The sequence below is a fragment of the Hemiscyllium ocellatum genome, chromosome 32 (genome assembly GCF_020745735.1).
Source record: "Hemiscyllium ocellatum isolate sHemOce1 chromosome 32, sHemOce1.pat.X.cur, whole genome shotgun sequence".
Lineage (NCBI taxonomy): Eukaryota > Metazoa > Chordata > Chondrichthyes > Orectolobiformes > Hemiscylliidae > Hemiscyllium > Hemiscyllium ocellatum.
The window spans coordinates 49,485,840-49,513,750 of record NC_083432.1 but is presented as its reverse complement, the minus strand read 5'-3'; the positions used below and the strand labels follow the sequence as shown (position 1 = coordinate 49,513,750).

The window sequence follows — 27,911 nt, the reverse complement described above, 5'->3', positions numbered from 1 at the left end:
TGGATCTGTGAGAATGTGTGTAAGTGTGTGTCTGTGTGTGTGTGTCTGTGTGTGTGTGTGTGTGTGTGTGTGTGTGTATCTGAGTTTGTCCTCTGATATCAGAAAGACTCAACAGACAATCAAGGTATTTTTCAATGTATAACTTCAGTTACATCACACTGTAAACTTTTGCTATAAATTCTGTGTCTTATTATCTTCTCCACATCCACCTGAAGGAGCGTCGCTCCGAAAGCTAGTGTTTCTGATTAAACCCTGTTGGACTATAACCTGGTGTGGTGTGATTTTTAACTCTGGTATCAGTAGGGGTATGGGTGGGTTGCGCTTCGGCGGGTCGGTGTGGACTTGTTGGGCCGAAGGGCCTGTTTCCACACTGTAAGTAATCTAATCTAATCATTCTCACGGTTGTGCACTTTCTTTCACTAATCTGTCGAATCGAAGCCACTGCTTTAAACAAACAATAAACAATGAGAAAGTTCCTTCCTAACGGTCGCGCATGGATTAGGGACTGTGCAGCCAAACTCCCCCAAGGCTGGAATTGGACGAGAGCCGGCACCTCCCAGGATGGTACAGATGGACAAAGGTCAGAGACGTGGGGGGGAGAGACCATTGAGTGATTTAAAACTGAGGAGAGCACATGAACCTTTTCCAGTGGTTAGCACTACTGCTCACAGCACCAGGGACCCGGACTCGATTCTAGCCTCAGGTGGCTGACTGTGTGGAGTTTGCACATTCTCCCCGTGTCTGCGTGGGTTTCCTCCCACAGTCCAAAGATGTACAGGTTAGGGTGAATGAGTGATGGAAAATTGCCCATGGTGTTCAGGGATATGTAGGTTAGGTGCATTAGTCAGGAGCAAATATAGGATAATAGGTTAGGGGAACGGGTCTGGGTGGGTTACCCTTTGGAGGGTCGGTGTGGACTTGTTGGGCTGAAGGGCCTGTTTCCACACTGTAGGGATTCTATTCTCTCTCTTGTTATTTGCAAACATAAAATTCAAGGGTCAAAGGCTGTAATTAGGATCCCCAGCTCCCCTCCCCCAGCCCCATGTGGGAATAAACTGTGTGCTAGTATTTCCTTCCTCAAAAGCTCTTCTCCTTTAATAACCGAAGCTGTTTTTGAAAAGCCTTTTGAAGTCTCTCATTCTGCAGCTGGTCAGAACCCAATGTGTTCCTGATGGGATTCCCACAACATGGAGCATCCGCTCCCTCTTGTGGCAAAGACCCTATACAGCAAGCTGAGGCCAGGTACAGTCATGGACAATGAGAGGACAGGGGACAGGGAATATTCACTGAGGCAAATTCTGCTCCTGCCAATTGCAGCTGCGGGTTTGTCTCGAGTCACTTGAAAAGCAACATGGAACCTTCATTTAAAATCTTAATTGAAATACATCACTTCTGACAGTGCAGTACTCCCTCAGATACCCCCCCCTTCACCCAACACACACACACACGCGCACACACACACACACATACACACACACACACACAAACACAGACACACATACACACACTCACTCACACACACACAGACACACACACATATACACAGACACACAGACACACATACACACACAGACACACACACACATACACACACACAGACACATACACACACACATACACAAACAGACACACATACACACACACTCTCACACACACACACACATACACACACACACACACTCACACCCCACCCAACACTCACACACTCACACACCCCACCCAACACACACACACGCTCACACACACATACACACACGCACAGACACACACACACACAGACATACACACACATGCACACACACACATACACACACACACAGACACACACACACATACACACACATACACACACACTCACACAGACACACACACAGATACACACACACATACACACTCACACACACACACTCACACCCCACCCAACACACACTCACACACACACACTCACACCCAACACATACACACACACACTCACACCCCACCCAACACACACTCACACACACACACTCACACCCAACACATACACACACACACTCACACCCCACCCAACACACACTCACACACACACACTCACACCCAACACATACACACACACACTCACACCCCACCCAACACACATACACACACACACACTCACACACACACACACTCACACCCCACCCAACACTCACACACTCACACACACACACACACACACACACACAGGTACAGACAGATACACACACGTACACTCACACGCACATAGACAGACACACACAATTCCTGTACATCCTTCGGTGGTGCTCTGACCCACCACAGAGGGCACTATGGTACTTTGAACATTGATGTGAAGGTGCTGGTGTGGGACTGGGGTAGACAAGTTACAAATCACACCACACCAGCTTATAATCCAACAGGTTTATTTGGAAGCACTAACTTTTAGTTCATTGCTCCTTCACCAGATAGCTGTGGGACTGCAACATGAGACACAGAATTTACAGCAAAAGATTACAGTGTCATGCAACTGAAATGATGTATGGAAGTGACATTTCAGCTGCACAACACTGCAATCCTTTTGCTATAAATTCTGTTTCTTATGGTCCTGCTCCACAGCTACCTGATGAAGGAGCAGCGCTCCGAAAGCTAGTGCTTCCAAATAAACCTATTGGACTATAACCTGATGTTGTGTGATTTGTAACTTCGAACATTGGCACTGAGTGTGATTATTGCTTCCTGTATTAAACCAATAGGATGCTGTCACTGTGGGATACAGGCCACTCCCCTGGGACCTGGAGATAAGGAGGGAGGGAATCACCTCATCACTCCAAACAGGCCCCCTCAGCCCGGGCTGTTGTGGCAGACTGTATCCAGGAGCCACAGCGCTGACCAATTTACAGAAACACACAGGACCTGGGGAGGCAGTATGCTCTCTCCAGTTGTGGCTGGGCCCAGCATTTATTGCCTGTCCCTAGTTGCCCCTTGAGAAGGTGGGGGGTGAGCTGCCTTCTTGATCTGCTGCAGTCCATATGCCTTGGGGAGACCCACAATGTCCTTTAGGGACGGAATTCCAGGATTCTGACCCAGCGACACCAAAGGAACGACGATATATTTCCAAGTCAGGATGGGGAGGGGTTTGGACAGGAACTTGCAGGAGGTGGTATTCCTATGTACCAGCTGCCCTTTCCTTCTGGATGATGGTGATCATGGCAGGATCTGTTTGACGATCTGTGTAGATGGTACACACTGCTGTGACTTTCATAGTTCCATTGTAATGGAAGCAGGAGTAGGCCATTTGGCCCATCGATCCACTGGCTGATCTATCCACTGTCTCAGCTCCTCCTACCTGCACTATCCCAATAACCCTGAATCCCCAACCATACAAATACCATCCAACTGGGTCTTGAATATATTTAATGAAGCTGCCTCTTCTGTTTCCTTGGGCAGAGAATTCCATAGTTTCACCACTCCTCTCTGGGAAAAGCAGTTCCTCCTCATCTCTGTCCTAAATTTACTCCTCCTAATCTCGAAGCAATTTCCTCTTGTCCTAGTCTCTCCCAGCAGCGGAAACAACTTGCCTGTCTCTGTTTTTTTCCTGTCCCCTGTCATAGTTTTAGATGTTTCTGTAAGATCCCCCTTATTCTTCTAAATTCTAGCGAGTATTGTCCCAGGCGGCTCAACCTCCCCTCACAGGGTAACCTCCTCAGCTCCGGAATCAACCTGTGAACCTCCTCCTCACCACGTCCAAAGCCAGTGTATCCTTCCTCAAGTAAAGAGGCCAGGACTGGAAACAATACTTCAGGTGCAGCCTCACCATCACCTTATACAATTACAGCAGGACCTTCCTACTCTTCAATTCAATCCCTATGGCAATGAAGACCAATATTCTGTCTGCATACAGATTTCCTGTTGTACCAGCAAATCAACTTGTAGCAACCGAGAGTAGGTGGCAGAGGGGGTGGAGAGAGTGAAGGGGGTGGATGGTGAAGGGGGTGGATGGTGATGGGGTGGATGGTGATGGGGTGGATGGTGATGGGGGTGGATGGTGAAGGGGGTGGAGAGAGTGAAGGGGGTGGATGGTGGAGGGGTGGAGAGAGTGAAGGGGATGGATGGTGAAGGGGATGGATGGTGAAGGGGGTGGAGAGAGTGAAGGGGGTGGATGGTGAAGGGGGTGGATGGTGGAGGGGGTGGAGAGAGTGAAGGGGGTGGATGGTGAAGGGGGTGGATGGTGAAGGGGGTGGAGAGAGTGAAGGGGGTGGATGGTGATGGGGGTGGATGGTGAAGGGGGTGGAGAGAGTGAAGGGGGTGGATGGTGGAGGGGTGGAGAGAGTGAAGGGGGTGGATGGTGAAGGAGGTGGATGGTGAAGGGGGTGGAGAGAGTGAAGGGGGTGGATGGTGAAGGGGGTGGAGAGAGTGAAGGGGGTGGATGGTGATGGGGTGGATGGTGAAGGGGGTGGAGAGAGTGAAGGGGGTGGATGGTGATGGGGGTGGATGGTGATGGGGTGGATGGTGAAGGGGGTGGAGAGAGTGAAGGGGGTGGATGGTGAAGGAGGTGGATGGTGATGGGGTGGATGGTGAAGGGGGTGGAGAGAGTGAAGGGGGTGGATGGTGAAGGGGATGGATGGTGAAGGAGGTGGATGGTGAAGGGGGTGGATGGTGAAGGGGGTGGATGGTGATGGGGTGGATGGTGATGGGGGTGGATGTGGAACCAATCGCGTAGCTGCTTTGTGCTTATGGCCTGTAGCATGAGCCAATCCTAAAGCCTCATTGGTCTTGTTTCTGTCTTAGATATACTCACCAGTAATTGTTCCCACATCTTGGAAGTGTTTGACAGGCAGCTGTTCGCTGAGGTATCCATCGTCAGGCCCAATGGTGAAGGCTGCTCGCTGCAGGTATGTGGACAGAGGGCAGCTTGCAGTTTGTGCTGGGCCCTCCAGTTTGTCAGGGATTATACCCAGCGGTGATCTCCCATTCACCAGGCCAAGACCAGACCCTGGTCACAAACTCAGAAGACAATCCCCACCTGGTCTTTAAAGCAGCTGTCTCCAGAAAGCCTGAAAAAAGCAGCGAGTAACCACAAACGAAATGCCATTATTTATACAGAAACCATGAATATCCCAAACAGATCAGAGCTGAGGACATGCAGCTTTGACAATAGAAGGCTACTCAGCACTGCCAGTGTTGGACCCAGTTATTAAACATGTTCGGGACAAAGACTGAGCAATTTCGAGTTATCAAGACATCAAGGCAGGGGAACCTAACTCAGGAAAACACCTTTGAGCTATTACTCAGTACTGACATAGAAATGAGAGCAGCCCGAGGGGCTACAGGGCCTACTCCTGGTGCTAGTCCACATCCCCAGAACACTCAACCCAGAGGGAAACTAAACCAGTGCCATCTCACTAAGAAAACTCCAAATACTGTGGCAGGGGGCAAGGGGTAATCCAGTTCCTCACACTGAGGGGAGGTGATCCAGTGTCCCACACTGAGGGGAACCGGTGATCCAGTGTCCCACACTGAGGGCTGCCGGTGATCCAGTGCCCCACACTGAGGGGAGGAGGTGATCCAGTATCCCACACTGAGGAGAGGTGATCCAGTGTCCCACACTGAGGGGAGCCGGTGATCCAGTGTCCCACACTGAGGAGAGGTGATCCAGTGTCCCACACTGAGGGGAGGAGGTGATCCAGTATTCCACACTGAGGAGAGGTGATCCAGTGTCCCACACTGAGGGGAGCCGGTGATCCAGTGTCCCACACTGAGGGGAGGTGATCCAGTGTCCCACTCTGAGGGGAGCAGATGATCCAGTGTCCCACACTGAGGGGAGCTGGTGATCCAGTGTCCCACACTGAGGGAAGGGGTGATCCAGTGTCCCACACTGAGTGGAGGTGATCCAGTGTCCCACAGTGAGGGGAGGTGATCCAGTGTCCCACATTGAGGGAGGGGGTGATCCAGTGTCCCACACTGAAGGGAGGGGGTGATCCAGTGTCCCACAGTGAGGGGAGGAGGTGATCCAGTGTCCCACACTGAGGGAGGGGCTGATCCAGTGTCCCACACTGAGGGAGGGGGTGATCCAGTGTCCCACAGTGAGGGGAGGAGGTGATCCAGTGTCCCACACTGACGGGAGGGGGTGATTCAGTGTCACACACTGAGGGGAGGAGGTGATCCAGTGTCACACACTGAGGGGAGGTGGTGATCCAGTGTCCCACACTGACGGGAGGGGGTGATCCAGCGTCCCACACTGAGGGGAGGTGATCCAGTGTCCCACACTGAGGGAGGGGCTGATCCAGCGTCCCACACTGAGGGGAGGTAATCCAGTGTCCCACACTGAGGGAGGGGCTGATCCAGTGTCACACACTGAGGGGAGGTGATCCAGTGTCCCACACTGAGGGAGGGGCTGATCCAGTGTCCCACACTGAGGGGAGGTGATCCAGTGTCCCACACTGAGGGAGGGGCTGATCCAGTGTCACACACTGAGGGGAGGTGATCCAGTGTCCCACACTGAGGGAGGGGGTGATCCAGTGTCCCACAGTGAGGGGAGGAGGTGATCCAGTGTCCCACACTGAGGGAGGGGCTGATCCACTGTCCCACACTGCGTTTTGTATGAGGAAGTGCATCTTGCCCCTAAATACTTTAAGAACAGGAAAAAGGGAACGTGAGAAAGACATTGGCAAGTACCATCGGGAAAATCTTTTTAAATTTCCTGAAGAAGAATTGAGAAGCTGCGGGATGTGGGGCAGTTTGAGTGGGGAAACAGAGCAATTGTTAAGATCTGTTCTTTGTCATCAGGATTCTGTGAACTCAATCAATAACATATTGTCAGAGATATATCAGGCTGTAATCTTGCTGTTACATGGGAGAGACTATTCTCTATCTTGAGAAATTTTCCAACTTCTATCTAGCTAACTGACTCCACCCACACTGTACTAATTACGCCTCCAGGGACCTCATCACAATATTACTCCACAGTCTGAAAGTCCTTATCCAGTCAACACCTTCTGTCCCCATGTCAGATCGAGACCAGAATAGCCACAGTACGTGAGAAACAAATCAAACTGAGTATCCAAAGGAACTTTAGAAACTGAGAATGGAGAGAATTCAGGAATTGTCTCCCTGTATTGGAAAACTGCATTTGTCCATAAGTCCAAAAGCAATAGAAACAGCAGTAGGCCATTCAGCCCCAAGAGCCTGCTCACCCATTCATTCGGATCATGGCTGATTGGACATTCCTCAGCTCCAGTCTGTTAAGTTTTAAACAGTGACAGAGTGAAGCCTGTCAGCACCAGGCTTGTCACTTTAGTTGTGGATATATTCCCGGAATCAGTCATTTGGGATAAAATGACTGGTAATCTGGGCACATTGAGTTGATCAGGGAGAACGAACCGGAATTTGTGAAGGAACATCACATTGAACTAATTACACAGAATATGCGACCCCATTCTCCATGATTAAAGACTTAACAACAAACTAGGGTTGTTCGGTACATTGCATCAGTTGTATAACACCTTGATGTTTTACTATAAATTCTGTGTCTTATGATCCTGCCCCACTAGCTACCTGATGCAGGAGCGTCGCTCCGAAAGCTAGTGCTTCCAAATCAACCTTTTGGACTATAACCTGGTGTTGTGTGATTTTTAACTTTGTCCACCCCAGTGTCCAACACCATCACTTCCACATTATGGGATACACAAGCAAAGAAACAGGCCATTCAGCCCGAGCATTCCATGCTGGTGTTTATGTTCGACTCCAGTCTCTTCCCCATCATCCTTATACAATTCTGCCAGTGTCACCTATTACTCTCCCCTCTATTAGGGGCAGATTTCATATAAATGCATTTGGGTTATTTGTCTTAAACAGTCTTTGTTGGGGAAAAATTCCATATTCCCGCCACTCTTAGATGAAACAGTTTCTCCTGACATTCTCTTTCTGGTTTTTTGGAGACTGCTTTCTCCTGATAGTCTTGTGTTTCTTTCTCAGTGTGTGACAGTTTCTCTGTGGCTGCCCGTTCCTGATAAGATTATTCCAATGTTCTCTCCTTTCCGATCCTTTGAAGATTGTGATCATCTAAAACTCTCTTGCCCAGGTGTGATACACACTGTTTTTTTTCTATGTTATTAATATAATTTACTTTAGGTTTTTGTTTTATATTATTGGTTAAATATTGAATTATTGATCAGGAACACGTGGGTTTTCTGTGTGTCTGAAGTTAATCATTAACTTTTAACTATCTCTATAGCCATGGGGATTTCTTTTAAAACAGTTTGCAAGAGCTACTTTGGCAGCCTAATGGGATTTGCTTACTTTCAAATTTTACAGGCAGAAGTGGGTACTGCAGATGCTGGAGATTAGAGTCAGGATTAGAGTGGTGCTGGAAAAGCACAGCAGGTCAGGGAGCATCCGAGTAGCAGGAAAAATCAACGTTTCGGGCAAAAGCCCTTCATCAGGAATCCTTTCAAATTTTACAACCTAGCAAGGTAGACAATTTTACTTCAAGGTTTCAGTTTGAAATTTCTAGACTTTGGGTTTTTTAAGCTTGGGGAGAGATTTTTGATTCAGTTTTGTTTTCTGCAGTTTTATGAAGTCCTTACATGGGGTGGTATGTATAAGAATGGAGAATGTAATGAACCAGAATACTTCTGTGTGTGGAATGTCATTTCATAGAATACAACAGAATCCCTACAGTTTGGAAACAGGCCATTCAGCCCAGTGAGTCCACACTGACTGTCTGACAAATATCCCACACAGAGCCATCGCTATTCCTGCATTTCCCATGGCTAATGCACCTAGCTTGCACATCCCTGGACACTACAAACTATTTAGCATAGCCAATCCACCGAGCTTACACATCTTTGAACTGGGAGAGGGAAACCAGAGCATCCAGAGGAAACCTTTTTAGTAATGTTAGTCCCAGACCAGGAGTGTTGGGATAAAACCCTGAAGAGCAATTGAAGCTGATTTGGTTTAAACTGAGGCATATGACAGCTCCAGGAATGAGCGATCAGAGTTGGATAAGGCTGAAGATAACAGGAACTGATAACAGGCTTTACAATGGGCTGTTATGTGAGTGGAATTGCAATGAGTCATTCAGATCAGCTAAGAGCTAAGATGCAGGAAATCAGTAACTGCTGTATTTACCAAATAAGGATGAACCATTTGGGATTGGTCATGTGCACAGATAATCCCAAATAAGGTAGACGCTTGGCTCAGAGATCTGTGTATAAGGCAGCCCAGCAGACCCCTAATTGTCCAGCAGGACTTTGAAGAATAATACAGTGGGCAGTACCTCAGGTCAGGAGGCATGGTGCCAACTCTCCCTGGTGATAATATTTGGGGTTAATTACAGGACCCAGAGGAAGTGAAAGGCAGTGGCTGAGATATCTCTAGTAGTTACAAGTGTGTGTTATTTGTTTAAGTACTTTATAAATTATTTGGGTTTTATGGAGCTCTCAGTATCTTTGCTGTATCTTTGTCTATGTACATACCGCTGTCTCACAGAGACAGGCAACCCCAGTCTAGACATTAAAGTCAATGTTACCTTACATTTATTGAGTGTTAAGAAAGAGATTCTATATGTGAACTCTATGCAGGTTTTTTTTATTAAAACTTGTAAAGGATTGTTACAGGATTGAGAGGATTCTACATTTACAGAGTTTAAAACTCTTAAAGTTTGTGTCAAATAAATTGATTGGTTTATTTTTAGTAGCTTCATATCTTTTGCTTGATAAACCTCTGATTTATCATTAACATCTGCAACATGGTATGTTTCTGTTGCAGTGAGAGAGCACCTTGTTAAAACCAAATGAAACAAAATGTCACCACTACAGCAACATGCACTGGAACATCGCAATATTCAACTATCCCTCTTCACAGACAGTTCAGACACTGATCCACATCATGGTTAACACTGTTGCCTCGCAGCGCCAGGGACCCGGGTTCGGGTTTACCCTCAGGTGACTGCCTGTGTGAAGTTTGCACATTCTCCCCGTTCTATGTGGATTTCCTCTGGGTGCTCCGGTTTCCTCCCACAGTCCAAAGGTGTGCAGGTCAGGGTGGATTAGCCAAGGGAAGTGCAGGGTTACAGGGATAGGGTAGAGCGGTGGGTCTGGGTGGGATGCTGTTTGGCAGGGGATAGGCAGTGCAGCATTGATGGGCGAAATGGCCTGCATCCACACTGTAGGGATCCTATGATTCGATGTTGGTTTTTTTTGGGGAGGAACACATCACTTTTTTTCTAATCTATGAATGAGTTACCAATTCGTTTTGTGTCTAGTAATTAGTCATCTCACTCTTTGGTAACACAAGTAGGCTTGGTTAAACTGCTCCTTTTAAAGCATAAATTCATCAGGTATTGAAGAGAAGGGAGGGATCTTTTTAAGATTAAAAGCAAAATGCTGCTGATACTGGACGTCCGAAATAAAAACAGAAATTGCTGGAGGAGCTCAGCGAGTCTGATAGCATCTTCGGAGAGAGAAGCAGAGAGAGGCTGATAACATTCTCCTAGAAACAGTAACTCTGTTTCTCCCGTCACAGGTGCTGCCAGACCTGCTGAGTTTCTCCAGCAACTTTTTTTTGTTACAGCCAACCAAGCTGTGGGTGAGGAACTGAGGGTACCCTGTACCCCCTGGAGATTGAGGTATCCTGCCTGGGTGAGGAACGGAAGACCCTGTACCCCCTGAAGATTGGGGTATCCTGCCTGGGTGAGGAACTGAGGGTACCCTGTACCCCCTGGAGATTGGGGTATCCTGCCTAGGTGAGGAACTGAGGGTACCCTGTACCCCCTGGAGATTGAGGTATCCTGTCTGGGTGAGGGACTGAGGGGACACTATACCCCCTGGAGATTGGGGTATCCTGTCTGGGTGAGGGACTGAGGGGACCTGTACCCCTGGAGATTGAGGTATCCTGTCTGGGTGAGGGACTGAGGGGACCTGTGCCCCCTTGGAGATTGAGGTATCCTGCCTGGGTGAGGGACTGAGGGGACCTGTGCCCCCTTGGAGATTGAGGTATCCTGTCTGGGTGAGGGACTGAGGGGACCTGTGCCCCCTTGGAGATTGAGGTATCCTGCCTGGGTGAGGGACTGAGGGGACCTGTGCCCCCTTGGAGGTTGAGGTATCCTGTCTGGAACCATAACAAATCTGCCCTCGGGGGCTGATCATAACAATTGTGAAGAAACTCCTTCACCCGCCCCCCACAGATTTCCCACCACCCTCCCCAAACCCCTCATCCCAAACCCATTGTCCACCCTTCATCCTCACCCTCCTCGCCATGCCCTTCACTTCCCCAACACCTCACTCACTCCTCTCATGCCCCCATCCTTATCTCCCTGCCCTGATTCCCCTCACCATGACCCTACTCACAAACACTGCACTGTTATACACACCTCCTCTGTCCCATAACTGGACTCTCTAACTCCTGCCATTCATCACATGACTGACTGTTCACCTGAGTTTGGACACCACCAGCCAATGGGCTATTTGACTATGGAAGGCATCATATTGCTTCATTTGATCCGCCGGATGGAAACCAACATCCTGGGCACCGATGACAATGATCATGTTATCCCCACCTTGGTGGTGATCAGGTGACTCTGCACAACACAGGGACCCCAGGGGGTTCTGTCACTGGCAGGGGGTACACACAGCACACTGTATCGTACACACAGCACACTGTATGGTATACACAGCACACTGTATGGTATACACAGCACACTGCCTTTGCCAGTGCAGTCTGGCCTGATTCTCTCTCTCTGTCACTCTCTCTCTCTCTCTCTCTCTCTCTCTCTCTGTCCCTACATCACTCTGTCTCTTCGCTCCATCTGTTTTCTCCCCTTCCCTTTCTTTCTCTTTGTTGCTAGGCAGAATTTCCCAAGGCAAACATCCTGCCCCTTGTGTGAATATTTACGCTTGTTTTGTGAATAAATTGGAATAAATTGAGACAATCTCTTTATGTGCAGGGTCTGTGTTGCCCCCACCCCTTCCTGTCACTTCCTCCCCACCCCCAGAAGGAATTGGTCAATCTGATGAAGTCAGTGACAGTAACCCCACCGTGTAACTCAGGACTGAACTTATTCCTGGAGATTTCATCATCATGGGACCTTTTTATTGGCTGCTGCCACACTCAGTCCAATTGTCCTTTATTTACTCTCCTGTAAGCTTCAAACCACAATTAACAACAATACAAAAGTCACGCAATGTATTTTTCATGTTTGCCTTCCCCCTAGCTCTCCCTCCCTGTTACTTTCTTCCTGCCAGAAATATTTTATTTGCCAAAATGACTCTGGGCGGTTGGTACGCAGTGAAATGGGAAATAGTTTTGCTGAACTCTTCAGGGTAAAAGACTGCGGCCAAAATCCCCGGTCTGAAATCTGAGGGTCATCACGTTCCTCTGTCAGCCAGTTCCACCTCAAACAGCCACTTACCCCAGAGCGCAGTTTCCTGGTTACAGTAATGGCCCCAGACTCACCCACCCAGCCACCCTCTCGCTCTCTCCAAATAGTGACAAGTATCAGGAAGTTGAATATATCAAGGAAGAAAGTAAGAACTTGCATTTTGCTAGCACCTTTCACCGCCTTACAACATTACAAACGTGTTTCAGGCCAAAGTCTTTTTGAAGCTTAGTCACTGATGTAAGATCAGGGGAAATGGGAACAGGAGTAGGTCATTTGGTCCCTCAAACCTGCCCCACCATTCAATAGGATCATGGCTGATCCAACATTCCTCATGTCCACTTTCCTGACCTTTCCCCATAACCCTTGATTCGCCTCCTGATCAAGAATCCCTCTATCTCAGCCTTAAATATACTCTGTGGCAGCTCTGTCTGTGGCAAAGTCTTCCAAAGACTCACAACCCTCAGATAAAATAAATTCCTCCTTATCTCTGTCTTAAATTGGTGCCCCTTTATTCTGAGACTGTACCTCTGGTCCTGGATTCTCCCATGAGGGGGTAACATCCTCCCACAGCATTGACCCTGCCAAACCCCTTCAGAATCCTGAACGCTTCAATGAGCCCACCTCTCATTGTTCTAAACTCCAGCGAGTTGAGTCCCAAACTATTTCGTCTTTGATCATAAGGCAATCCCTCCATACCATGATGTGGAGGATCCAGTGTTAGTTATAGTCTAACAGGTTTATTTGGAAGCACTAGCTTTTGGAGCGCTGCTCCTTCATCAGGTAGCTGTGAGTACTTCCAAATAACCCTGTTGGACTATAACCTGGTGTCATGTGATTTTTAACTTTGTCCATCCCAGAGATCATCCCTAGTAAACTTTCTATAACCCACCTCCAATGAAATAATATCTTCCCTTATATAAGGGGATGAAAGCTGCTCACGGTGCTCCGGGTGTGATCTCCCCAGCACCTTGTACAATTGCTGTAAGACATCTCTCCCCTTGTACTCCAATCCGCTGAAATAAAGACCATTCCATGAGCATTCCCGATTACCTGCTGCCCCTGGGTGCTAGCTGGCTGTGTCTCGTGCACAACTTCCCAAGTCCCTTTGTGTTGCAGCTTTTTTGCCATTTCTCTCCATTTAAATAATATTCTGTTCTTTTGTTCTCCTTTCTAAAATGAACAACTTCACATTTTCCCACATGTTACTCCATTTGCCAACATTTTTGCGCACTTACTGAAGCAATCATTATCTCTCTGTAAGCCTTGTGACCTGCCTTTCCACCTATTTCTGTGTTGTTTTTGAATTTGGTTATAATACATTCGCCTCCTTCCTTCAACTGATTAATATATACGGTAAACTGTTGTGGTCCCAGCAGTGATCCCTGTGGAATTGTACTGGTCACGGGTCGCCAATCTGAAAAAGAACCCCTTCTCCCCACTCACCGTTTCCTGCCCATGAGCCAATTCTCTATCCACATTAATATACTACCTCCACCTCCGTGAACTCTTAGTTTATGACTTAACCTTTAGTGAGCATCCTTGTTGAATGCCTTCAAATAGAAGATATCTACTGGTTCCCCTCTGCCCATTCTAAGATGTAGGGAACACTATAGCTCACAGCATTTATAAAGCATTTTCAATGTAACATTCCTCACTGTGAACAATGAAACAGAAATGGGTCACTTCAGCTGATTGTCGAGACAGCAGCTTCAATGACCCACGCCCTCATTGGGATTCCACCTCTGACCCTCAGAGCCTGCCTGAGAGTGACCACCTACCCCAGCAGCTGTGCTGGCCACCCTCAGCTTGCTGACCAGGACAGGTCAGTCTGCCGATGGTCATTAAAAGGCATGGTGTGGATTTGGGATTCACCTTTAGCTGCTGTGCAGGGCATTCTGACCCAGTGGGAAACTCAGGTGAGATTTAATATTTTAGCAAAAGGTGCAGCATCTCATTAGACACTGATCAGACAGACTTGTGTCTCAATAACCATCGATTTGTACCTATTTGAGTTTCACAGATAGCTGGTCCATTATGAACGTTGTGATAATGCGCCCACACTCCCCAGGAGCGTTCAGAAATTGCCGTTAAACACACTGTAGCAGGTTAGGGCTGCTACTTGATAGAGTAAGCAGGAAGACAGAACAAGCGTTGGACAATTATTGAGGTTTCCTTGAAGGGGAAAGAGATCAAAAAGCAGTTTGAAGTATAAACAAGAATTTTAGTTGTTACTGCAGAACTGACCTTGTCATCATATGGTGTGTGTCCAGGGGGACAGGGTGAGTGAATGTCGCTCCCTCACAGCTTTTGTGTACCTTCATATCCACAGCCTCGGTCTCTCTCCCCATGGACCCCCTGAGCTGCTGAGAACATTGGGCCACAGCAAAGGGAGGAGCCTGATTAAAACTTTTCACTCAGAGGGAGAATTCTGCACAATCCCAGAGACTTGGCCTTTCAGCTGCTTGGCGTTGCCATGGCAATCTGCCTGCCACTGCAGACGTGAGGCCTTGCACACACACCCTTACCAACAGGAGGTGCACAATCCACCTGACACGCAGGCTTATGGCCTAGCCTGCATGGACTCTGCTCCCCATCTCCCTGGCAACCAGCTGGCTGCCTCTTTCTTTAACTGCACTTCATCCAAAGTACAGCCCACTGTCCCTTCACAGAGAGTGATTGCCTTGAGCGAGGATCCCTGAGGCTACACTGACATCAGTCCTAACAAACCAAAACCCTTCGGAAACTATTCGGTCTGAACACAGCTCACAGTGTAGACAGATAGGTGGGAGAAACTGGGGCATGAGGAATTACAGCACAAACTACACTCTTAGAGTCTCTGCGCATATTTATACATCACCTTAACATCCTCCTACCCACTTATAAAAACACATTCAGAATTATCCTTGGCTTTAAACACCTGGGACAAACAGAACATCATGGTCACAAACACCTGGTTCAGCTTCAGCCGAAATTTGGGAGAAAGTGATAACTACAGATGCTGGAGATCACAGTCAAAACGTGGGGTGCTGGAAAAGCACAGCCACTCAGGCAGCATCTGAGGAGCAGGACAGTCGACATTTCGAGCATATCTCTCAGCCCCCTTGGACCACTCCCTCATTCCTGATGAAGAGCTTATGCTCAAAACATCGACTCTCCTGCTCCTTGGATGCTGCCTGACTGGCTGTGTTTTTCCAGCAACACACGTTTTGACTTCCAGCTGAAATGTGTCCAACTCTAGGCCACACATCTTATGAAGATTGTCACGCATCATGGACGAGATCATGGGATCTACAAGAATAGGGCCATACTGGAATGAGGGACTTCAGTTACAGAGAGAGAGAGAGAGAGAGAAAACTGAGAGAGAGAGAGAGAGAGAACTGAGAGAGAGAGAGACAGACAGAGAGACAGAGAGAGAGAGAGAACTGAGAGAGAGAAAGAGAGAGACAACTTAGAGAGAGAGGCTGGGAACGTGCTCCTTACAACATGAACATTAAGAGGAGTTTCAATCAAGACACTCAGAATGATGAAGGGCTTTGCTGGAATAAAATAAAACTGTTTCTTTCAACAAGTCATTTGGTAATGAATAGATGGATTAGCGATAAGATAATGAGAGGTTTTTAAACAGTAGGTTGTGATCTGGAGGGAGTTGGAACCAGATTTAACTCAGGTCAGCCCAAGGGCCTTATCACGCAGTGTTGGGAGTCACAGATTGATGTAATTTACACAAATGCTCCTGCAGACTGGGTTAGTGTCGTGTTTAAGAGTCAAGTTCTGAAATTCCTGAAATCCCCTTTGTCAGTGAGAATTTATTTTAAAACTTGTTTTTGGACTGCTTCGATCGGCAGAAACTCTGGAATAGATTAGGAAAAGAAATCTGCTCAGAGATCAAATTGGGACAGACCTGTCAATTTGTGGGAATTCCTCACCCACCCATACCAACTCATCCTTTTATCCCGTTCTCCCTTGGTTATTATGTAGCTGCCCCTCAAATATATCGATCATCTCCGTGTGGGAATGACTTCCACACCACGGTCCTCCAGAATTCCTGCTCAGATTTATTACTGATGGCTCCAGATTGCCCTGAACTCATCGAAAGATGGGAATATTCTCTGTTAATCTAAAGTCTCAAATCTACCCCTGACCGTCTCTATCTGCTCGTTTTTTTTTAACCTTCTGCTTTCCAGAGAAAAGAGCCGACGTTTGTTCAGATTTTCCTGGCATGAGGGATCTTCTGCTGTTCAGGCCTAAGCCCTCACTATCTGGTGCAGGCTGAACCTCCCCATATTGAGGGGCTTCACACTGCCTTCTTTCAAATGAAAAAGCAAGCTGGGGTCCAATCAGCCTGTTAACGTGGGGGGCAGGGATTCATCGGAATTATTGGAAGAAGGGCAGGATTTCTAATCAACATTCCTTTTCTAAAGAGACAGATTAGAAACAGATCCGTTTGTCACTCCATTGCTCACTGCTGGTGTTTGCTTTTTACTGAAGCGCAATGATTAAGACCATGTGATATTGGAGGAGAAAGTGAGGACTGCAGATGCTGGAGATCAGAGCTGAAAATGTCTTGCTGGAAAAGCGCAGCAGGTCAGGCAGCATCCAAGGAGCAGGAGAGTCGATGTTTCAGGCATGAGCCCTTCTTCAGGAATGAGGAGAGTGTGCCAAGCAGGCTAAGATAAAAGGGAGGGAGGAGGGACTTGGGGGAGGGGCATTGGAAATGCGATAGGTGGAAGGAGGTCAAGGTGAGGATGATAGGCCAGAGTGGGGGTGGGGGCGGAGAGGTCAGGAAGAAGATTGCAGGTTAGGAGGGCGGTGCTGAGTTCGAGGGATTTGACTGAGACAAGGTGGGGGGAGGGGAAATGAGGAAACTGGAAAAATCTGAGTTCATCCCTTGTGGTTGGAGGGTTCCCAGGCGGAAGATGAGGCGCTCTTCCTCCAGCCGTCGTGTTGTTATGTTCTGGCGATGGAGGAGTCCAAGGACCTGCATGTCCTTGGTGGAGTGGGAGGGGGAGTTGAAGTGTTAAGCCACAGGGTGGTTGGGTTGGTTGGTCCGGGTGTCCCAGAGGTGTTCTCTGAAATGTTCCACAAGTAGGCGGCCTGTCTCCCCAATATAGAGGAGGCCACATCGGGTGCAGCGGTTGCAGTAAATGATGTATGTGGAGGTGCAGGTGAATTTGTGGCGGATATGGAAGGATCCCTCGGGGCCTTGGAGGGAAGTGAGGGAGGAGGTGTGGGCGCAAGTTTTGCATTTCCTACGGTTGCAGGGGAAGATGCCGGGAGTGGAGGTTGGGTTGGGGGGTGTGGACCTGATGAGGGAGTCACGGAGGGAGTGGTCTTTTCGGAACGCTGATAGGGGAGGGGAGGGAAATATATCCCTGGTGGTGGGGTCCGTTTGGAGGTGGCGGAAAAATGACGACGAATGATACGATGTATATTGGTTGGTGGGGTGCTAGGTGAGGACCAGTGGGGTTCTGTCCTGGTGGGATTGGAGGGGCAGGGCTCAAGGGTGGAGGAGCGGGAAGTGGAGGAGATGCGGTGGAGGGCATCGTCGATCACGTCTGGGGGGAAACTGCGGTCCTTGAAGAAGGAGGCCATCTGGGCTGTACGGTATTGGAACTGGTCCTCCTGGGAGGAGGTGGAGGGCGTGGGTGGTGTCCCGAATGTAGGTGGGAAGTTCTTGGACTAAGGGGGACAGGATCGTGTCGAGGTATGCAGAGATGAGTTCTGTGGGATGAGACAATGGGTCGGCCGGGGCAGTCAGGTTTGTGGACTCCTCCCTCCCCTTCCTAGACCTTTCCATTTCTATCTCGGCAGACCGAATCAACACGGACATATACTATTAAATGACCGACTCCCACAGCTACCTAGACTACACCTCCTCCCACCCTGCCCCCTGTAAAAATGCCATTCCATATTCCCAATTCCTTCGTCTCCGCCAGATCTGTTCCCAGGAGGCCCAGTTCCAATACCGTACAACATCGATGGCCTCCTTCTTCAAAGACCGCAATTTCCCCCCAGACATGATCGACGATGCCCTCCACCACATCTCCTCCACTTCCCGCTCCTCCACCCTTGAGCCCCGCCCCTCCAACCGCCACCAGGACAGAACCCCACTGGTCCTCACCTACCACCCCACCAACCTCCATATACAGTGTATCATCCGCCGTCATTTCCGCCACCTCCAAACAGACCCCACCACCAGGGATATATTTCCCTCCCCTCCCCTATCAGCGTTCTGAAAAGACCACTTCCTCTGTGACTCCCTCATCAGGTCCACACCCTCCAACCCAACCTCCACTCCCGGCACCTTCCCCTGCAACCGCAAGAAATGCAAAACTTGCGCCCACACCTCCCCCCTCATTTCCCTCCAAGTCCCCAAGGGATCCTTCCATATCCACCACAAATTCACCTGCACCTCCACACACATCATTTACTGCATCCGCTGCACCCGATATGGCCTCCTCTTTATTGGGGAGACAGGCCGCATACTTGCGGAACATTTCAGAGAACACCTCTGGGACGCCCGGACCAACCAACCCAACCACCCCGTGGCTTAACACTTCAACTCCCCCTCCCACTCCACCAAGGACATGCAGGTCCTTGGACTCCTCCATCGCCAGACCATAGCAACACAACGGCTGGAGGAAGAGCGCCTCATCTTCCGCCTAGGAACCCTCCAACCACAAGGGATGAACTCAGATTTCTCCAGTTTCCTCATTTCCCCTCCCCCCACCTTGTCTCAGTCTAATCCCTCGAACTCAGCACCACCTTCCTAAACTGCAATCTTCTTCCTGACCTCTCCTCCCCCACCCCCACCCTATCACCTTCACTTTAACCTCCTTCCATCTATCACATTTCCAATGCCCCTCCCCCAAGTGCCTCCTCCCTACCTTTTATCTTAGCCTGCTGGACACACTTTCCTCATTCCTGAAGAAGGGCTCATGCCCGAAACATCAACTCTCCTGCTCCTTGGATGCTGCCTGACCTGCTGCGCTTTTCCAGCAACACATTTTCATCATGTGACATTGGAGCCGAATTAGGCCATTCAGCCCATTCGGTCTGCTCCACCATTCAATGAGATCATAGCCCAACCTGATAATCCTCAACTCCACTTTTCTACCTTTTCCCCATTACCCATGATTCCTTTACTGATTAAAAATCTATCTCCGCGTTGAATATACTTAATGCCCCAGCCTTGACCGACCTCTGTGGTAAAGAACTTCACAGACTCACACCCCTCTGAGAGAAGATGTTCCATCTTATCTTTGTCTTAAATGTGCGAACTTCATCCTCTGGTCCTAGACTCTCCCACAACGGGAAACAACCTCTCCACATCCAACGTTATCTAAGAATCGTCAATGTTTCAATAAAGTTGTCTCTCATTCCTCTAAACTTCAATGAGTACAGGCTCAACCAACTCAACCTTTCCTCCTAAACCACTCCCTCCATGCCCAGGAGCAGCTCAGTGAATGTTCTATGGATGGCCTCCTGCCATATCTCTCCTGAGATAAGGGCCCAGAACTGTTCACAATGTTCTAGGTGTGGTCTAACTAGGGCCTTGTATGGATTTAGCAAGACTTCCCTATATTTACACTCCATTCCCTTTGAAATAAAGGCTAATGTTCCTTTGCCTTCCCTGTTGAACTTGGACACTAGCCTTTTGTGATTCAAGGACAAAGATTCCTTAATCCCTTTGCTCTGTCTTCAGAAATCTTCCATTGGTTAGGATACTTTTGGAGTCTCTAAGGTTCTGAATACTTTTCTAAATATCTTGAAATCTAACAAAACAAACTTAACTTTTCAATAACTCTGAGATATGGGAAAATAATTGGCAGCAAGGCAGAATTAATCACTGACTTGTTTGTGGTTTCTGTGTACAGTTTTGTTAAAGTACCTCTCCTTTGGTGACGAAATTGATATCTGACGAGCCTGTGTCACTTATTACCGAGCCAAGATCTCTAGCTTGCAATGTTTGTTATTTACTCATGGGACAAGGGTGTCGCTGGCTAGGTCAGCATTTATTGCCCATCACTAGTTACCAAGAGGGCAGTTAAGAGTCAACCATATTGCTCTGATTCTGGAGTCACATGCAGACTATGTAAGGACAGCAGTTTCCTTCCCTAAAGGACATTAGTGAACCTGACCATCAACAACGGGCAATGATTCATGGTCATCATCAGACTCTTAATACCAGATTGTTATTGAATTCAGATTCTACTATCTACTGCGATGGGATTCAAACCTGGGTCTGCAGAACATTAGAGGGGTCTCTGGATGAACAGTCCAGTTATAAGGCCACCAGGCCATTGCCTCGACTCTCCTCCGACCCCCAGCGTTGAACAGGACATGTTCAGAGCTCAAAAACAAAACAAGCTGACCAAAGGGACTGAGCCCACACCTGGGAATCTGAACAATCCGTACCTCAGTCCTTTAGTACTCGTCATGCTCCTGCAGGATGGAGATAATGCAGGAATCACTGGAATGTGGGTCCAATCATGAATCCAACATCCAAGCAAACAGTGAGGAGGAAATGAGCTCACTGTTACATGGTATAGCCTGAGATCGATGGAGTGGTCTACTGAGCACAGTCAAGGACAAGAAAATGATTAAACAAATTAATCGATGGAATTGGTCCAATTTCAAAGCTAATTTTTTGTTTGGATTTTTGAATCCTATCCAATGGGTTGAAATCACAGCTCCTGGCAAATACACACACCTGATTATACTCCAGCGTTGAAGTTACCAATGAATCTCTCAGAGCCAGCGTTCAGGCCAAGTGACTCACTTGGTAACTATCCAGCACGTTGTCAACACAATCCCACTGCAGACTGGGACAGTATAACCCCATCCCACTGCAGGATTTCTGAAGAACAGCAGAGAGACTGTTCCCTTTCAATGAAACTCATTCATGGGATATGGGCGTCACTGGCTGGGTCAGCATTTATTGCCTTTCCCTCGTTGCCCCATTGAGAAGGTGGGGGTGAGCTGCCCTCTTGAACCACTGCAGTCCATGTGCTGTGGGTAGCCCCACGATGCCCTTAGGGAGCGAATTCAAGGACTTTGACCCAGTGACAGCGAAGGAACTGTGATATTTCCAGGTCAGGAGGTGAGTGGCTTGGAGCGGAACTAGCAGGGGGTGGTGTTCACATGTATCTGCTATCCTTGTTCTTCGAGGTGGAAGTGGTTGTGTGTTTGGAAGGTGTTGCCTGAGGATCTTTGGTGAATTTCTGCAGTGCACCTTGTAGATGGTACACACTGCTGCTATTGAGTGTTGGTGGTGGAGGAAGAGAATGATTCTGAATGTGGTGCCAATCAAATGGCCACTTTGTCCTGGATGGTGTCAAGTTTCCATTCAATCCCTTGATCCTGCTGCTCTATTTGACATGATCACATTTGATCATCCAATCCCTCCAGTGTGGAAGCAGGCCATTCAGCCCACTGAGTCTATGCAGATCCTCCAAGCATCCCAATCAAACTCACCCCCCTGCCCTATCCCTGTAACCCTGCAATTCCCATGGCCAATCCACCTAACCTGCACATTTTTGGACTGGGAAGAAACTGGAACACCTGGAGGAAACCCACGCAGACATGGGGAGAATGTGCAAACACCACACAGACAGTAACCCGAGGCTGGAATCGAACCTGTATCTCTTGCGCTGTGAGGCAGCAGTGCTAGCTACTGGGCCACCATGCTGCTCTGTATTGAGCTCAATAACTTAATCCTACCTCCCCATCCATACCTCTTGATCTCTTTAGCCACAAGAGCTATATCTACCTCCTCCTTGAAAACACAAAATGTTTTGGTCTCAGCACATTCTGTGGTAGTGAATTCTACAGGTTCCCCCCTCTCTGGGTGAAGGCATTCCTCCTCATCTCAGTCCTAAAAGATTTGACCCTTATCCTTAAGCTATGACCCCTGGTTCTGAACTCCCCACCACTGGAAACCCCCTTCCTGCATCTAACCTGTCTCGTCCCGGTTAGAATTTTATCAGTTCCTAGGAGATCCTCCTCATTTTCTAAACTCCAGTGAATACAATCCTAACTGACTCAATCTCTCCTCATACGTCAGTCCCGTCATCCCAGAAATCAATTTGGTCAATCTTTGTTGCACTTTCTGGACAGCAAGATTTCTTCCTCAGATAAAGAGACCAAAATTGCCCACAATATCCCAGGTGTGGCCTCACCAAGGCCCCTGTATAATTGCAGCCAGCCATCGTGGTTCCTGGTTCCTGTACACAAATCCTCTCGCTGTAGAGACATACACACAGTTTACCTTCCTCAATGCCTGCACCCTTACGTTCAGTGACTGTATGGGGACGAATTGCACCTGTCCAGGTAAGTGGGGAGCATTCTCTCACACTCCCAACTTGGGCCATGTAGATGGTGGACAGGCTCTGGGCAGCCAGAGGAGGTGAGTTAAGCGCCGCAAGATTGCAAGCCTCTGACTTAGACAATCGACAATAGGTGCAGGAGTAGGCCATTCAGCCCTTCGAGCCTGCACCGCCATTCAATATGATCATGGCTGATCATTCCTAATCAGTATCCGCTCCCTGCCTTATCTCCATAACCCTTGATTCCACTATCTTTGAGAGCTCTATCCAACTCTTTCTTAAATGAACCCAGAGACTGGGCCTCCCCTGCCCTCTGGGGCAGAGCATTCCACACAGCCACCACTCTCTGGGTGAAGAAGTTTCTCCTCATCTCTGTCCTAAATGGTCTACCCCGTATTTTTAAGCTGTGTCCTCTGGTTCGGCACTCACCCATCAGCGGAAACATGTTTCCTGCTGCCAGAGTGTCCAATCCTTTCACAATCTTATTTGTCTCAATCGTATCCCCTCTCAGTCTCCTAAACTCAAGGGTATACCAGACTTGCTCTGGTAGCCACTGTGTTTTTGTGATGGGGCCAGTTCAGTTTCTGGCGAATGGTAATCCCAAGAGTATTGATAGCGGGGAGATTCAGAGATGGTTAATCTGTCTCTTCCTGGTATCACTGTCAATATTTGCCCATCAAAAGGCAGCAGGCGATCCAGTCATTACCCATATTGTTAACTGCTGCAGGGACGGCCTTCACAAGCAGCTTTTATTGGGAAGCACTTAGACACACCAGCGAATGAGAGCAATGCTCACAAGGTCGGAGTTTCAGCTACACCTCAGCTGCTTACATTCTTGTCTCTGAGTCAAACAGTTCCAGGTTCCAGGTCTTAACCCGTGGCCATCCAGCATACACTGTGGGACAGTGCTGGTGGCATGCTGCATTGTCAGAGATGCCCTCTCAGCTGAATGTACAAGGGCCAGTGTTACTATTTTAGGTTGGGTTTCATGATGCCACAACCACAGAGAGTGCACTCCAGGGCAGATGGCCCAATCAGAGGGAACACAAATGATCAGACACCTCACTGCTCATCATGGACAGAGTGCAAGAGTGGTCAATACTTACTACTCAACCAACCTGCTGAATATACACATAAATAAAAGAAAGAACAGAATATGCTGGGAATCTAAATTAAAGGCAGAAACTACAGGAGAATCTCAGTAGGTCGGGCAGCACCTGGCAGAGAAAGCAGAATTCACGTTTCAGGTCTAGTGACCCTTCTTCAGAACTCATCTTTCTGCTCTTTCTGTGTGACTGACTCTCACTGGGGTACAGTCCCCCACACACTGACTCTCCCTGGGGCACAGTCCCCCACACACTGACTCTCACTGGGGTACAGTCCCCCCCACACACTGGCTCTCACTGGGGTACAGTCTCCCAAACACTGACTCTCACTGGGGTACAGTCTCGCACACACTGACTCTCACTGGGGTACAGTCCCACACACACACTGGCTCTCACTGGGGTACAGTCTCCCAAACACTGACTCTCACCGGGGTACAGTCTCGCACACACTGACTCTCACTGGGGTACAGTCCCACACACACTGACTCTCACTGGGGTACAGTCCCCCCCACACACTGGCTCTCACTGGGGTACAGTCCCACACACACTGACTCTCACTGGGGTACACTCCCACACACACTGACTCTCACTGGGGTACAGTTCTGAACAGTCACAGGATTCAAAACATTAACTCTGTTTCTCTCCTCACAGTTGCTGTCAGACTTGTTGAACTTCTCCAGCAATTTCTGTTATTGTTTGTGATAACACACACCTGGTCATTACCATATTACTGTTGGGATCTTGTTGTGGTATTTCCTACGCTGTAATAACCATGAACCTTGCTAAGTACGTCGTTGGAATTGAAATACTTTGCCGCGTCTGATGGTCACATTCGGCGCGACAGGAATACACCTCTCTCTTGTTTTAAGCAAAATAGTGGAATTTTCTGAGTTACATTGGAGCAAACACCCAACTCTGAACTCAGCGAGTATTTAAGTTAGGAAACACAGGAGAGCAGCAGATGGGAGACAGGTCAATGTTGAAAAGATAGGAGTTAATGCTTCAGGCGATGAACGATTCATCAATTTGTCTCGCTTGCTGTAAGTGCAAATTTGTTTTTAAAGTTGCTTTTAGGTAATTAAATCAAATTGGATTAAACCCAAGTGCAATCCCAAGGAGAGCAGATTGGATTCAGCAGAATGTGCTTTTAGCAGAATGATCCTTGACTCTGTGTGTCTATCAGTCCCACGGAACGTGACTCCCGTCTCCCTGACAGGAACCCGAGCAGTTAATACCCACCATTGTGGACCTTCTCCACATCCCCTCCCAGTCTCACTGCTCACATACTCAGTGCGTGTGTTTACTGATAGAGCTCCCTCAGCCTATTTCACAACATCCCTTCAACACGACCCCAACCTTACAGCAGCGGACAGGGGCGGAGATCCCCAAAAGAGGATAAAGTGTGGTGCTGGAAAAAGAACAGCAAGTCGAGCAGCATCAGAGGAGGAGGGGAATCAACGCTTCAGGTCAGAACCTTCCATCAGGATGAAATATCGACTCCCCTTCTCCCCTGGTGCTGCCTGACCTGCTGTCCATTTCCCAGCTCCACTCTTTATCCAGACCCGGGCTCCCCAGCATCTGCAGTCCTCACCGTCTCCAAATACACCCCAACACCATCCCCCCCTCACCCCATCACCACCCCCCCTCACCCCATCACCATCCCCCCCTCACCCCAACACCATCCCCCCCATCCCATCACAATCCACCCCTCACCCCAACACCATCCCCCCCTCACCCCAACACCATTCCCCCCTCACTCCAACACCATCCCCCCCCACCCCAACACCATCCCCCCTCACCCCAACACCATCCCCCTCACCCCAACACCATTCCCCCCTCACCCCAACACCATCCCCCCTCACCCCAACACCATCCCCCCCAACCCATCACCATCCACACCCCCACCCCATCACCATCCACCCCCCTCACCCCAACACCATCCCCCCTCACCCCAACACCATCCCCCCTCACCCCAACACCATCCACCCCCCACACCCCAACACCATCCCCCCTCACTCCATCACCATCCCGCCCTCACCCCATCACCATCCCCCCCACCCCAACACCATCCCCCCTCACCCCAACACCATCCACCCCCCACACCCCAACACCATCCCGCCCTCACCCCATCACCATCCCCCCCACCCCAACACCATCCCCCCCTCACCCCAACACCATCCCCCCCTCACCCCAACACCATCCCCCCCTCACCCCAACACCATCCACACCCCCACCCCATCACCATCCACCTCTCACCCCATCACCATCCACCCCCCTCACCCCAACACCATCCCCCCTCACCCCAACACCATCCCCCCCTCACCCCAACACCATCCACCCCCCACACCCCAACACCATCCCCCCTCACTCCATCACCATCCCGCCCTCACCCCATCACCATCCCCCCCACCCCAACACCATCCCCCCCTCACCCCAACACCATCCCCCCCCACCCCAACACCATCCCGCCCTCACCCCAACACCATCCCCCCTCACCCCAACACCATCCCCCCCTCACCCCAACACCATCCCGCCCTCACCCCAACACCATCCCCCCCACCCCAACACCATTCCCCCTCACCCCATCACCATCCCCCCTCACCCCATCACCATCCCCCCCTCACCCCATCACCACCCCCCTCACCCCGTCACCATCCACCCCCCTCACCCCATCACCACCCCCCTCACCCCATCACCTTCCACCCCCTCACCCCAACACCATCCCCCCTCACCCCATCACCATCCACCCCTCACCCCATCACCATCCACCCCCTCACCCCATCACCATCCGCCCCCTCACCCCATCACCACCCCCTCACCCCATCACCATCCACCCCACTCACCCCATCACCATCCCCCCTCACCCCATCACCATCCACCCCTCACCCCAACACCATCCCCCCCCTCACCCCAACACCATCCCCCCCTCACCCCAACACTATCCATCCTCCTCACCCCAACACCATCCCCCCCACCCCAACACCATCTATCCCCCTCATCCCATCACCATCCCCCCTCACCCCATCACCATCCACCCCCTCACCCCAACACCACCCCCTCCCCCCAACACCAGCAGATTCCCAAATTGCCCTTAGCTACTAAAGTCCCCCATTGCTGATGTCAGGGACACAAGTGCCAATAATGGATCAATATTCCAGATATTGTTTCAGGAAATGCAGTAAACACCAAGCCCCAGGGGAGCAAACAACCTTCACTGTACGTAGAGCTCTCTACAATTGGTCAGATCATTTTCAGAAAACCCACTGATAAATAATGATTATTATTACACAGCATTAACTTTGGACCAGCCACAGACACTGTGTGAGTGTGGGACTGTACCCCAGTGAGAGTCAGTGTGTGTGGGTCTGTACCCCAGTGAGAGTCAGTGTGTGTGGGACTGTACCCCAGTGAGAGTCAGGGTGTGTGGGACTGTGCCCCAGCGAGAGTCAGCGTGTGGGGGACTGTACCCCAGTGAGAGTCAGCGTGTGGGGGACTGTACCCCAGTGAGAGTCAGTGTGTGTGGGACTGTACCCCAGTGAGAGCCAGTGTGTGGGGGGGACTGTACCCCAGTGAGAGTCAGTGTGTGTGGGATTGTACCCCAGTGAGAGCCAGTGTGTGGGGGGGACTGTACCCCAGTGAGAGTCAGTGTGTGTGGGACTGTGCCCCAGTGAGAGTCAGTGTGTGTGGGACTGTGCCCCAGCAAGAGTCAGCGTGTGGGGGACTGTATCCCAGTGAGAGTCAGTGTGTGGGGGACTGTACCCCAGTGAGAGTCAGTGTGTGCGGGACTGTACCCCAGTGAGAGCCAGTGTGTGGGGGGACTGTACCCCAGTGAGAGTCAGTGTGTGGGGGGACTGTACCCCAGTGAGAGTCAGTGTGTGGGGGACTGTGCCCAGTGAGAGTCAGTGTGTGGGGGGGACTGTACCCCAGTGAGAGTCAGTGTGTGGGGGACTGTGCCCAGTGAGAGTCAGTGTGTGGGGGGGACTGTACCCCAGTGAGGGTCAGTGTGTGGGGGACTGTGCCCCAGTGAGAGTCAGGGTGTGTGGGACTGTGCCCCAGCGAGAGTCAGCGTGTGGGGGACTGTACCCCAGTGAGAGTCAGTGTGTGGGGGGACTGTACCCC

General features: G+C 49.7%; 1 protein-coding gene across 1 annotated transcript in view; it reads right to left on the bottom strand.

Moving 5' to 3' along the window:
- LOC132830957 (trafficking kinesin-binding protein 1-like) overlaps window positions 1–14,731 on the bottom strand; it is a 62,485-nt gene extending 47,754 nt beyond the window's left edge. Inside the window, exons 1-2 of the mRNA XM_060848920.1 lie at window positions 14,674–14,731; window positions 4,775–4,969 (exon numbers count right to left, since the gene is read on the bottom strand). Coding sequence (XP_060704903.1) covers window positions 4,775–4,969; window positions 14,674–14,731 — 253 coding nt within the window. The remainder of the gene's footprint in view (window positions 1–4,774; window positions 4,970–14,673) is intronic.
- Window positions 14,732–27,911: the final 13,180 nt, after the last annotated feature.